Here is a 14,046-nt window from a genome sequence, read left to right on the forward strand (position 1 = left end):
ATTACTATTTTCGGCGCAATGGTTCTCCTGTCCTCTTGTGTTTAACATTTTTCGAAGTTATTCCATTATTCATTCATTTCAATTTTTTGTTAATTAAAAGAGGGCCTTTCCGAAGCCAAGAGCGGGGGGTTAGCAAAAAAAACAAAAAACCTGTACCAAAGAGTCTTTAAAAGTTGGGGGTTTGGGGGGCGGCAGCCCCCCAACTGCCTCTTCTAATTCCTGTACGTTTTAAGGTTCGACTTTGGGATGCAGCCTCTTTAACTCTTTAAGAAAACGAAGTTTTTTTCATATTATTTCTGTACGTTTTTCTACAATCCATGGTGGATGTAATTTAATAATTCCTGTACTCCTCGTACAGGAATTAGGAGAGGAACTTGGGTGGCTGCCGCCCCCCCCCCCGCTTTTAAATCATTGTATAAAATAGAAAAAAAAATAGATAGAATGACCGAAATGTTTCTTTTGCTCATAAGAAGCTAATATTCTGTTATCTCTCAATTGATAAGCTGTCCAGGTGTTATCAAAATTATACACTTTTATATTGATGTTGTTAAAAAAAACCGCCCGTAAGGGACTTGAACCCTTGACCAGAGGATTAAAAGTCCCACGCTCTACCGACTGAGCTAATCACTTACATGTGTGTAAATATAACTTCTCAATAAGTTTTAAAAATTTCAAATTAACATGGGCTCTTATGGAGAGAAATGCGTTAATTAAGTAGCTAATGCGTGGTTTCTGGAAAACAGGGAAGGAGTTATCGGATCGAGCTGAAATTTCGCGGATAAGCTCCTGGGCCGTAGAGGACCTTAACTTGTGAATTTCAGCCCGATCGGACAACGTTAAAAGGGGGATGGGGTTGGGGAGTCGAAACTTTCGGGGGGTTAAGATTTTCCTACTAAACTTTCCAGGAAAATTACTCGGAGAATTCCGCATCGAATGAGTCCTCGTACACCCAGATCCGATGTCGGCTGTGACCTGTAGGCGTCGAGAAAAAAAAAGAAAATGAATTTTAAGTGTCTATGCGTGGTTTCTGGAAAACAGGGAAGGAGTTATCGGATCGAGCTGAAATTTCGCGGATAAGCTCCTGGGCCCTAGGGGACCTTAACTTGTGAATTTCAGCCCGATCGGACAACGTTAAAGGGGGGCTGGGGTTGACTGGTCGAAACTTTCGGCCAGATTTTCCCCATGAAGGAAAAGTTGGAGGGGGATGAAATTTGGCAGGTTTCTTAGTTGGAGCTCGGGCTACGAAATGCATCCCTCCCCATCCCTCTGCGACCACTGGAACCAAAAATCGCTTAACATTGTCGTGGGTCGCCTCTTTATAGAGGCACGAGTGTGCCTCTTTGAAAAGTTTGCAAGAACAGGAAGATAATCTCTAAATTATAATTGGGACACTAAAAGAAGCGAAAATTCAGTTGTCCAGTATAGCTTTGAAAAATGGGTCAATTCAAAAGGGCGAGGAAGACTTGCTAGTTACTTTCCACAAGAATTGTCTAAGGGAAGGTTCAAGTCTTCTTTTGAATAGCCATATATTAAATGATAGGCTGTAAAAATGTGGTTCGATTTCCTTTTTACGGAGGAGTTATGATAGGTTGTGCTTTATTGGGCCATGATAAGCCCCAAAATTGGGCTTTTCGGGCATCAAACCAAGGACAAAACAAAAGGAGGACACCTACGAACGGGGTGAGAAGGGATTATAATAAACAATGTGAAAGAAAGTTAAAGAAGGGAGTAAAGAGTAAAACTTCAAAAAGGTTGGTGTGGATGAGGAGTGTACGCAGCTGTACAACAAACATCTTAGCTCATTTTCTGTTGGTTCTTTTCAGAAGTTATTGAGTGATATTTATTTTCCCATTTTATTTGTATAATTATCAAAAAGGAACATCAATATAGGTATTTATCACTGTAGACTGATTTGAGTTGGGGGAGCTTACAGTTTAACAAATTCCCAACTAACATCTAAATATGAGATGCCAGTCGAGGCGAAACCACCAGACTTGCTGTTAATAGCTAAATTTGAGCTTTAATCTAGGTTTTTTGCACTAAAACAAAAAGAAACAAAAGACAGTCTAGATTAGGAGATCAAATCCACCCGGATTAACCATTTCTTAAAAACTGGATCAATACAACGGTGCTATGCTTATCAACCCCACTGAAAATTAACCCATATTCAAAATTAAGCAGGCACAGAGAAAATACGACGAATAAAAAAAAAACAAGAAAGAAAGAAATTATAGAATGTTTTACCAATATTCTAAAATATAGGCCAAATACGTGTTGTAGAATGTCTCATAGTATTTGTTTTTGCAATACTATTCTATTTTAATACTTTTTTCGTGCTATCATTGCAGAGTAAAACAAAGTTTAACATTGCGGTTATGGGACTGGTATCAACTTCAGAGACAAACTTAACAGAAATTTGGAGATTTTCGAATAAGACAGATATCTCAAAATCTCATTCGATATCAAACGCATTAGAGGAAGGCCAGATTTCAGAAAAGGAAGCGAGAGGGAGGTTTAATACCCTCTAGTAGCTTTCGGCCTTTGAAAAGGATAGAAGTACTTTCAACTTTTAACAGAACAATCCCCCTTTTAAGTTTCTAAAATAGTCCTTTCTGTTAGAAATGGATGAGAAAAAAAAGTTTTTGGCGCTTTATTGAGCTTTTTTGGGCTGCATTTTGAGGGGATATAAATATCTATTCCCTTCTGCATTAGGACCCCTTAGCCCAAAGTTTCACGTAAGTTTAAGGTCAATTGGAAAGATTCGGCCCTTTTTGGAGCCCATGCTATTAGAGGAGGGACCAGTTTCAAAGGAACCAATCATTAAACAGTTTCCTTATACCTTACTTAGTCCCCTTGAACAAAGGGCTTACGGCTGTAAGTTTAAAATTGATCAAGAAAAGACGTTGTGGCTAATTTCCGGGCCACTAACCCCTCCCCCTTTCCATAGCAAAATAATTATCTTTTGTTACCAAAAAAAACGATTCCAAAGACTTTGACGCCAATACATTCCTAGGACTAAACCTCCCCCTCCCTTTCCACTCTAAACTATACCTAAAAAGAATTGACATTTGACATAATTTACGGTCCTTGTCCCAGGCGTTGTGGAGGTTCGGTCATCCTTGGATGCAAATTTATTGATATTTTCAACTATTCTAAAAAAAAAGGGGAGCCTTGAAACCTTGACCAGACGTCCTTAAGCGTTGCAAAGGACCAGATATCAGATGGGGTTCTAGGAGAGGGGTAAAATTTTCTGAGGAAAAAACGTGAACGAAACAAACCATATCAGTAGGCGACGGTCTGTCGTTGCCTATAGCAAATGGCCATAAAGCTACAATTCATCATTATAAATATTTTTTTTACAAGAGGTACTTCATATGGAAGGGATGGTCATATAAACCCTGGACAGGGCTCATTCGAAGAAAACAGAAGTTCTTGTACTCATTTTAAGAAAAGAAAGATCATATGTAACTAGCCCCCCCCCCTCCGTCCCGGTATACTAATTGGACCATTATATGACGAACCAAATGGTTGTTTCAAATTTTTATTGGGATGTCTTTAATGAAATTAGGGATATGAGAAGGGGGCTCGTTGCCTTCCCATCTGTTGGGTTAGTTAAAATGGCACTTAAAATTTCATACGAATTATCCCTATATCGATCTTGTAGGACCCTTGGTTTGATATTATCATCCCTAGGGGAAACAAATAAAATAACAAACAATAAACATCAGTGATATTTTTCACAAAAAAAAAAAAAAAAAATAAAGATCAAATTTTTTTAGACAAGAGCTATAAACCTCTAGAGTAGAGTTCTGATCATTTTATTGTTAGGGAGATGCAGGTGCCTCAAAAGGTAGATTTCAATGCAAAAACATCCTAACTCTCACTGAGCCTTCAGATAAATACATAATTAGTTCTAAGGAAGGAGAGGTGTAGGTGGAAATTGATGTATAATATCTTTGGATTTCTAGAAATATTTGTCTACACCATGAAAGTAAAAATAATATTAAACCCAAAACGAGCAGAACTTATTTCATATAGGAGAGGGATGCCCCATTCTCATCCCCAACACCCCCCTCGTAACTATAGAAACTTCTGAGAATGCTCATTTGATCAAAAATTAAGAGTTCTAGTCCTCTCTTTAAAGCCAGAAGAGACTGAAGACTAGCCAGTCCCTCTTCTAAAATTGATTTTGATCTCTGTCCTTTGAATACCCCTTAGAATATTTGATTGAAATTTTGCGGTACTTATTTTGATCTTTCTCTATGCCTGCTCAATTTTGCGCATGGGGGGATTTGTGGGGGGGGGGGTTATGAATTACGAAGCAAATTATATTAGTTAAATGAAGCTTTAAAATAGATGTTAGAAAGAATTTTCTGCAATAAGAAGGGAGATATCTCTCTACAGTACCCTTATTTAGGCTTAGCCTAAATTAAGGGTGATGAAAGATTCTCCCCTCCACCCCCCCCCATACCCCTTCCTAGTGTATCAGAAGCTCATACAGATATAGCCAATTTGGGTATTAAAACATATTTTTTAGGCATATAGGATCCCTCCTCCCAACTTAGCAATGGCCCGCCGCCCTTCCTTCACAATAGCTGATGCACAATTATACTTTTCTTTGTGCTTTTTATTTCTCTTCATTTCCTTTTGGCTGCGCAATTTTTACCTCTGGGGCGAATCTTCCAAGAGGGACATTACAGGGGGGTGGGAATTTCCTGCGAAGGAAAGGGAATAAGCCAAGCCCCAACATAACATTCATAACATAATTGGATATCAGTTTCCGAAAACTATTTCTAGATCAACAAAATAGCATTAAATAATAATAATAATAATAATAATAATAATAATAATAAATCACATTAAGTAATATTAAAAATAATAACAATAAACCCACAAAATGAAAACAAACCAGAAGGATTGTTCAATCGTATGAAATGAAGAGTTTCACTTTCTGCAGTAAAATCATTGTTGAGCGACCTCAACAGATTTACGTAGTCAGATGTCAGGGCATCAATCACGATAGTTGTCTTGATGTCAAACCTGCCAAGAAATAAATTATTAAATAAAATCATAATGAACACTGCCGTGCGTTTTCATTCATGAATAGCTTATCCAGGAAACATATTGGAAATCAGTAAAAAGTAATTTTGGGAGATAGATGAAGAAAAGAAGCTAAAATGGCGCTTATTTGGTGTTAATTTTAAATGTTCATAAAGATATTGAAAGAAACAGAAGAAAGTAATTTAAGAATTACACAGGAATATAAAAGTCATAATAAAGTTCTCTAGTCTATTGGAATTGGTAGCCTATAAGAACATGGTTGAATAAAACATTTTGTGGTTAAACTGCAATTATTCAACTTGGGATTAGTGATACAAGTTCAAAATAATCAATTTAAGTGCTGTTAAAACGCTGCTTGGCAACAATTCAAGTTGTAGAAAATAGTAATACCTGAAGATTTTGATGGTTGAAAAAATAAAAATAACAAATTAATGTGAAGGTGTAAAAGTGTTTATTGAATTTTGGTAAATGCAAAACAGTGAAGGGACTGTATGGTTGATATTCAGACCACCTTTTAGGCTCTTTTATCTCCTTGAGATCTTGTGCCATATGAAATATTGCATACTTGTATGTATGTGTTGTATATAGTGCCCTTATTTGCTTGTATTTTTGCCTCTCTTTTTACTTTATTGAGGTCTGTTTAATCGTATTTGTGCATTCACTTTTTTTTTTTTTTTTTTTTTTTTTTTTTTTTTTTTTTTTTTTTTCTCTGCAAAGTAAGCTTGTCACGTGAAAGACGTAATGGTTCCTGGTAGTCCTTGGAAGGGTGGAGGTTGTGGGGGAGTTAGAGGTGGACCCACTGTACCAAATTTGTTGGCTAAAGGTCATGATATGACAAAAATTACTGACACTAATGACAAGGGTATGCTAGTCCCTCTATCAAAGACTTCTGCTGGATATCTAGGGCGTAGATTGGCTGTAGCTCTAGGAAATGATTATGGGAAAATACTCCCACGAATAGGTCCTAGAGGCTCTCTTGAAGTTGTTCCAAAAAATCTAGACATAGCTAATAAGATCTTAGGCATAAGGGATCTCACATTGAATAATATAGTGATCAAATTTGAAATGAAGCCAGCAAATATGCTCTACTCAAGCAGAAAAGGAGTACTATACGTTCCCAGGGACTTAGCTACTCCTGAAGAACTCTGTAAGGAGATTCAGCAAGTAGAACAGGTTACAAAGGCAACTGTACTAAACCCTCATCCCACATCTAGAGATGGTAAACCATACACTAGCTACACTATACATGTTGACTTCTCTCAAGAAATGGATTTTCCTACAATAATTCCTATATGGAGTGCCCTCACTGTGGTGAAACAGTTCATACCAAAACCGTTGAGATGTTTCAAGTGCCAGAAATTTGGCCATAACTCTCTAAACTGTTGGGGTAAAGATACTTGTGGTATTTGTGGAGATAATCACGCCATGACAGCTTGCCCTGAGTTAAACAAAAACAGAAATGAACAAAAAGTAAGATGTGCAAACTGTAATGGACAGCACACTGCCCTCAGTAAAGAGTGCCAGGATTACAAGTTTAGAGCTGCAATTCTGAAAACGTCAGTCACAAAAGGTATATCATTCAAAGATGCAGTTCAAGCTTTCACTGACACCAAAGGGAAGACTCTGCACACACCACCACCAGCTTTAAACTTTGAAAATTTTCCAGTCCTTGTTCACCCTTCAATCCCACCAGAAGCAAAAATACAGGAACCAAATAACAAGGAAGTTGTCTTACTGAGAGAAAAAATAGACCAACTAACCACAGTAGTGTCATCATTGTGCTCACTGATTGCTTCCAGTGTAAAGTTAAGCAAAAGCTCGAAGTCAGAGGTACAGAAGATCCTGTCTTCACTGAAGAAATCTGAATCCTTTGTTTCTGGAAATGAAACAGACTCAGAGGATGGTATGGATGAAGATAACTTTGTTCCAAAGAAAATTTTGTCCTCTCCAGAGAAAAAGACATTAAATAAGCGTGTTCATAAACAAAAAATCAAAGAATGACTACAAGGGTAATCCAACTAAACATTAGGGGAATGGGAAAATCAAAGGTAGTAGAATTGAAAAACCTTCTAGTGAGGAGTAAGCCAGATATTGTACTAATTCAGGAAACTTTATTGAATGAACAGAAAACTTCCCCAAATTTTAAAGGCTATAGCATGGCTAGATGGGATAGGAAGACAGGACCAGGGGGAGGACTTATGACTTTGGTTAAGGATAATATCCCGTTTAAAATAGTAGATGATTTTACCCCAGGAAAAAATGAAATTGGGATTATATCTGTCAAAGAGGATGGAACGGATAACTGGATATCTGTTATCAACTATTATAACAGGACTGCAACTGACTTTGATTTTAAGCAGTTCAAAGATGCTTTTCAGAAATGTAAAGAGAGGAAAATAATTGCTGGTGACTTCAACCTTCATAACCCAATGTGGGACTCAACATCTTCTCCAAATCATAATTCTAATTTACTGGCAGATTTTATTACTGATCCTCAAAATATGGTTTGTCTTATCACTCCAATAGATCTAGGTACTAGGCTAAACCCCTTAAATGGGAAGACTTCTACTATAGATTTAACAATTGCTTCTTTAGACCTTTCAGTTGACTTTGAGGTTGTTATACCGTCACCCTTTGACTCTGATCATTTCCCGGTAATGTCAGTGCTTAATTTTTCTGCTTATAGACTTCAGTTAATGAAGTCGGTGAGTTGGAGGTTCCGCAAGGAGTCCTGGCCTGAATGGCAGAGAGAGGTAGACTCGGATCTGACGGATGTTGAACTACCTACCTCTGTTGAGGAGCTTAATGAGAAGTTAACCCAAGTTATGGTGAATGCTAGTGAAAGGGTATTTGGGTATGTAAAACTTAAAAGAAAATCTAGAAACTCCACACCAGGGTGGAATGCTGCATGCCAAAAAGCTTATAAGGAACGAAACACGGCAAGAAACAAGTTTAGAAGAAATCCTACAGTTACAAACAAAATTGAAATGAATGCAAAACAAGGCATCTTTAGGAAAATTGTTCCCCAAGAAATCAAGAATGGATGGAAGACTCTAATTGAGACAAAGTTTACGAAGACTACATCAATCAAAGAGTTGTGGAGGAACTGGAAAGTCTACACTGGACAAAGGTCTTCCCCAATATCTGGCATCATGATACACAACGGAACCACTGCCGCCACAACACCCGAGAAAATAAAACTTCTGAAAGAGTATCTAATTGCAAACATTCCTCCACAACTTTCTACTCAAAACCGACCCACTATGCAACCTACACAGGTCTTCCCTAAGAATGATATTGAACTTGTAGAACAGGATATTGATACGATTATTAAAAAATTAAAACCAGGGGCTATGGGCCCAGACAGGATTCACAATGAGATGCTGTCCAACATGTCCCCCCTGCTTAAGGCTTCTGTCTTAACTTTGTTTAATAGGTCCATCAAGGAAGGTTATGTCCCATCGCTTTGGAAAAAAGCTGCAATAATACCAATCCTGAAACCCCAAAAGGACCCTACATCCCCAAAATCATATCGCCCAATTGCCTTGACTTCATGCCTCTGCAAGCTAATGGAGAGACTGATAAAAAAGAAAGTTCTACCAGAAATTGAGAAAGTGGTTCAGCCAGAACAACTAGGCTTTCTGCCCCAACGCAGTACAATAGACTGTCTTGTGAGGCTTGAAAATCAAATAAAACAGGGATTCCGCCTAGGAAAAGAAACTCTAGCTGTTTTCCTTGATATGACTTCAGCATTTGACAGAGTGAATATCCCTACTCTAATGGCAAAACTAAAGAAGCTAAATATTAGCCCTCAAATCGTGGAATGGATTGGTAATTTCTTGACTGAGAGGAAAATAGAAATAACTTTAGAAAATCATTCGTCTGGCTTTTTTAGTGCTCCAAATAATGTGGGTCTCCCCCAAGGAGGGGTACTAAGTCCTTTATTGTTTTTAGTATATTGTCACGATATAAACTTAGATACGATACTGGGTTGTAAACTATACTTATATGCTGATGACATTGCAGTAGCTGCCTCCTCTCGAGATAGGGGATGCCTTAAGGCTTCAGTCCAAAAAGCCCTGTATTACTTAGAAAATTGGACAATGGAAAACTACATGTCATTTTCAACAGAGAAGTCAGTAAGTGTTCTTTTCTCAAGGAAAAATCGAACAAATGTTCAACCCCCCATTGTGTCTTTAGCAGGAGTGGACATCCAACATGCAGAGAAATTTTGCTATCTAGGAGTCTTACTGGATTCAAAGTTGCTATGGACTAACCACATCGACTATCTTGTTGGTAACCTGAGAAGTAGGGCAAACTTTCTCAATGCAATCTGCCTCTCTAAAAGAGGAGCCCCATATTCTTGTGTTTCAAAACTAATTGGAGCAACAATCACCAGCAAACTGGACTATGGTAGCATGTTCTATAGGGAAGCAACTAAGCACAACCTCCAGAAACTTGATTCAGCTTTTAATCAAGTTCTCCGACGAGCTCTAGGCTGCTTAAAAACCACTCCCACCCCAGCCCTCTACTGTGAGCTCGGCGTCACATCACTTCAGAGGAGAAGAAATAATCTTCAAGCCCGTTACTTTCTAAAAAAAATGGGATCAACAAATCATATTGTTTATAAAGAATGCATTGCTACATGGAATCAAGATCTCCAGTTTAGACCAAGGTTTTCCCCTACAGTCTATAAATATTCTTGTCTGATGAGTAATGCTGGCCTTCCAGGCCTAGTTCCAACCCCAAATATAGATGACCTTTCCTCACGCTTCAACGGAATAGGTAATGTAATTAATTTAGCTCTAGATAATAGAATTAATGATTCAGGAACAATAATTTTAAAATTAGAGTGGTATAGGCTGGCTCTGCAATGGACTGACTTTACTCACATATATACTGACGGATCTAAGTCGGAAATGGGTGTAGGCTGCGCTTTTGTAGTCCCGTCAACTGGTACTTCTTGCGGATTTAAGCTACCTGACAAGCTTACTGTTTTTTCTGCAGAAATGATTGCTATTTATCAAGCACTTCTTTATATTAAGTCAAACGGTATAGTTGGTAGCTTTTTGATTTGTTCTGATTCTCTATCTGTATTAAATTACTTAGCTATGAAACGAAATGATGCCAAAGAAACTGCTGCACAAATTGAAAAAATAGTTGATGACCTTCTAATACATGGTTATGATCTACAACTTACATGGGTCCCAGCACATGCAGGTATTCCTGGGAACGAGTCAGCTGACAGAATGGCAAAATGGGCTTGCAGAAATGGTGAATTGTTGGATGTAAACTTGTCCCTGAGTGAATATATTCAGGGTTATGAGGCCAAATCCGCAGTTGATGAGAAAGCTGATTTCACAAGAAAGTCCACTAATACAATCTTGGATCTATATGATTTTAAGCCTCCTCCATTGGACCTAATTCACAGTGAGAGGAAAATTGCCACAACAATATTTCGAATCAGATCTGGCCATGCTAAAGTGAATTCTGTTCTCTTTAAATGGAATTTGGTTGACTCCCCAAATTACATTGTATGTAATGTATATGAAGATGTCCGCCATGTTATAATGTCGTGTAAAAAGTATTATATCCAGCGTGAAATATTAAAAAGAAAAGTTCTAAAGCTCTTTGGTGCCTTTACTTTCCGTGCGGTGGTGGGTCATTCATCCGCCCCTCCGTGGGCTCGTAGGGTGTCTGTTTCTGCACTGGGTTGTTTTATTAGAACTTCAAGTTTATTCGATGTGCTTTAACAGTCTTGGGTCATGTTGTATCAAGTCAAATGTTTATTAATGTATTCAATATATTGTATAAGTTTAATGTGTTTCCCACGAAATTCAATGTAAATTGTAATTTACGGCTGTAAATACTATAGAATTAATTAGGGTGGTCTGACGTAGGTGGCTATACTAGTGGAAAAAATGGTTTGCCACCAATAAAGAATCTGCAAATAACGATTCTAAGTGATTCACTAATCTGAAAGTAGTCATCGTTTCTTAAAAATTCTCCATACACATTGTCTGGACAAGATTGATACGTACGTGACGGAGCTGATTCATGCTCCAAAAACGTTGGAATCAACAACAACAACAACAAATCATAATTGATTTAGCCAATAGCAAAATAAACCACTGGGACATTTACTGTTACAGTATACTAAAATTAAATATATCACAAATACAATAACGAATGGCCAATACAAAAAAAAACAACAGCAAATAATACAAGATGAATAATTGTATACAAAAAAGAGGAAGAATAAAACACAAAAATGGAAGTGCAGACCAATTCACAAGAAGCTCTTTCGATTTCATAATGAAGATACAATAAATAAATAACGTATAATATGTAATATAATATATAAAGTATTATAATTTTTTTCTTGTTTCTTGATAGTTTTTTTTTTAATTTTTCATATAAATGGCCTATTATTTTCAATTTAAACTTTTTAAAGTTAATCTTATCAAAACATTAATTAAGGTCATTTTTCATAAATTAAAAACAACACAATGAGTGAATCATTGAACGAAACTAGAAAACAAAACAGACAAAGAAAGCGCAAAAATAGAAGTATGAAACAACTATAACAAGAAAAGAAGGAAGCTATTTTAATGATTGTAAACAGTACGTTAAAACCCAAATCGACAAGAAATTGCCCTGTACATGAAGGAAACCCGTCCCACTCACTCCTTACTAAAATTTGACTAGCGCTTTACTGAAAGCATTTTAGAATAAAGGAAATAGTGTCAGTTGGTAATCACATGTGTTCTGTTTGGCAATTGCCTTTCTGAACTGAATATTTGAGCAGAAGATTCCACTGTACGCAAATATGAAAAAATAATTATTCAAACGTTTTTTTTTTTGTTTTTTTTTTAGAGCATTCGCTTCTAAAATAACGGGATACAAATTCGAACTTTAGTCTACTGAGCAGGGGACTGAAGGGACTTCAAGTTGAAAACTTATTGATTCAATCAGTTTTGGTTAATTCTCATTTCATACGTCGGATTTTCCTAAACACGAGGGTGGTTAGAACCCTTCAGTTCTTCGGTCCTTAGACTAACGTTTAAACTTTGTAATACAATGTTTCAAGGAAAAGAGTACTTTTAGGCGTGAAAAATTTTAAAATTGAAACTTTTCACCCATCAGCCCCAAATCCCTAAAAAGGTAGTCAAAATATATTCCTCGAAATTCATTGAGATCGGGAGATAAACATCCCTCTCAATAATTCACTGAAACACATCCCACAAGAAGTTTGAAAACGAGGGCTTACAGTGTACTTTTGGGAGCTAAACTTTGAATTTCTGTAGTCTGGAAGGTTAAAAGCCCCTAGCCCTTCGTCTTTTAGTGCAGACAAGCATATGATATGTACATAAGTGTATAATTTTTCTCCAATAAGAAGAGAACTGTCACCCAATTCCACCCATACAACACGGTGATTCCAAATGATTCTCGAAACGAAGGAAGTTTAGGAATCGAACTTGTGCTCTGCATTCGTCTGAAGGACCTCTCACAGGAGGTTGGAAAATTTGGAGGTAAAATGAACCTATTGAGGCTTTAGATACCCCTCCCCTCCCCCAGTTCGCGTGCAGAAATACCCGCTGATCTTTCATCGTACGCGGTAAGAAATTATACACCACTACACATAAACTTACAAAATCTCAAGTAAGACAAGTGAATCTGCATCTTTAAAGTTCTAAATCGATTTGTTTCTTTCAGAATTTTCAGTCTATAGTACTTTGACCTTCTTTGGCAATTGCCTTGCACCGCAAAATGGCTGAAATTCTCACCCTGGCCTGGCCTGTCATGTTATTTAAAGCAAAAACACTAGAATGTTGAATTTCTATTCGAACAATCGATTTTCCGAGATTCAACGACCACTGGGGCAATATAATCACTCCGACAAAACGATAAAAGAATGACATCCGTAACCATTCTTCTCAAAAAATGATAAAAACTGCTTTTAATATGATAAAGAATGGAAACCTTAGCTACTTTTCTCCGACATCCTGAATTTGCTGGTTATGTTTTCGGCCACCCCTCCTTTTTTTGAGGGGGGGGGGTCCAATTTTCCAAAACATAGGCAAATTCCTTTACGCTAATATTTTTAAATATTCTTAATAAATTTTTCATATTTGGAATTCAAATGTAAAGCAGATTCTTTTTATGTACAAATTGTTACAAAATTTCCTTTTTTAGTTTCAGTGACTACTAGCATTATTTTTTGTTCGACTTCTCCTACATTTCCTTTAATTGGCCAGTTTTTTTTTATTTTTTAAGAAATTAGAGTCTTGTAATATTATGTATTTGTTCACGAATAACAAATAGATCATAAAAGAACACCCTATAAATGAAAATTTAAACCTAAGAACCTAAAAATAAATCCACCAGCCTACCAGCAGGTTTACGTCAGATTATACCACAACGTGTATCATTTCATAATTTATATTATAATAGAGTACATAAATAAATGAAAGAAATCGCAAGCCTAAGGCATAAAGCATAAATCGATCTAAAACCCCACCCCTGGATCTAAAGCAAAACTGTTTGTTTAGTATTTTTCCTTACCTTCTGGCAACAGAGATTGCAAGCTCATAGCCCTTCATATTTACCAACTGGGCAACAGTTTCTTGGGCTGAGGACGGTACATTAGGGTTCAGAGCTTGTCTCTCCATTAACTGAAGCAAGCTAAGTTGGGCAACAGTAAGATCGTATTCCTTTTTCAAATCTAAAAGCTCATCAACTTCAACTGTAAACTCTTCATCCTGAGAGAACAAAAAGAGAATAAAAGGGAGAGAAAAAGTGAGTGATTAGGGGATAGAGGGGGGACCGAGATGGAGAGACCCTCCGCGAAAGTTCAACTCATATTACAGAGACAGAGATCCGACCTGGCGATTTATGCGTTTTTATTATAGATTCTCATATTATTTATGTTTTTTTTTTTCAATTTGTAACCTTATCCCTCCAAAATGAATTTCTTCGGAAGCA

General features: G+C 37.0%; 1 protein-coding gene across 1 annotated transcript in view; it reads right to left on the reverse strand.

Moving 5' to 3' along the window:
- LOC136033122 (nuclear pore complex protein Nup160 homolog) overlaps positions 1-14,046 on the reverse strand; it is a 47,888-nt gene that overhangs the window by 10,279 nt on the left and 23,563 nt on the right. Inside the window, exons 4-5 of the mRNA XM_065713752.1 lie at positions 13,627-13,823; positions 4,910-5,040 (exon numbers count right to left, since the gene is read on the reverse strand). Coding sequence (XP_065569824.1) covers positions 4,910-5,040; positions 13,627-13,823 — 328 coding nt within the window. The remainder of the gene's footprint in view (positions 1-4,909; positions 5,041-13,626; positions 13,824-14,046) is intronic.

This window comes from Artemia franciscana, chromosome 11, assembly GCF_032884065.1.
Source record: "Artemia franciscana chromosome 11, ASM3288406v1, whole genome shotgun sequence".
Lineage (NCBI taxonomy): Eukaryota > Metazoa > Arthropoda > Branchiopoda > Anostraca > Artemiidae > Artemia > Artemia franciscana.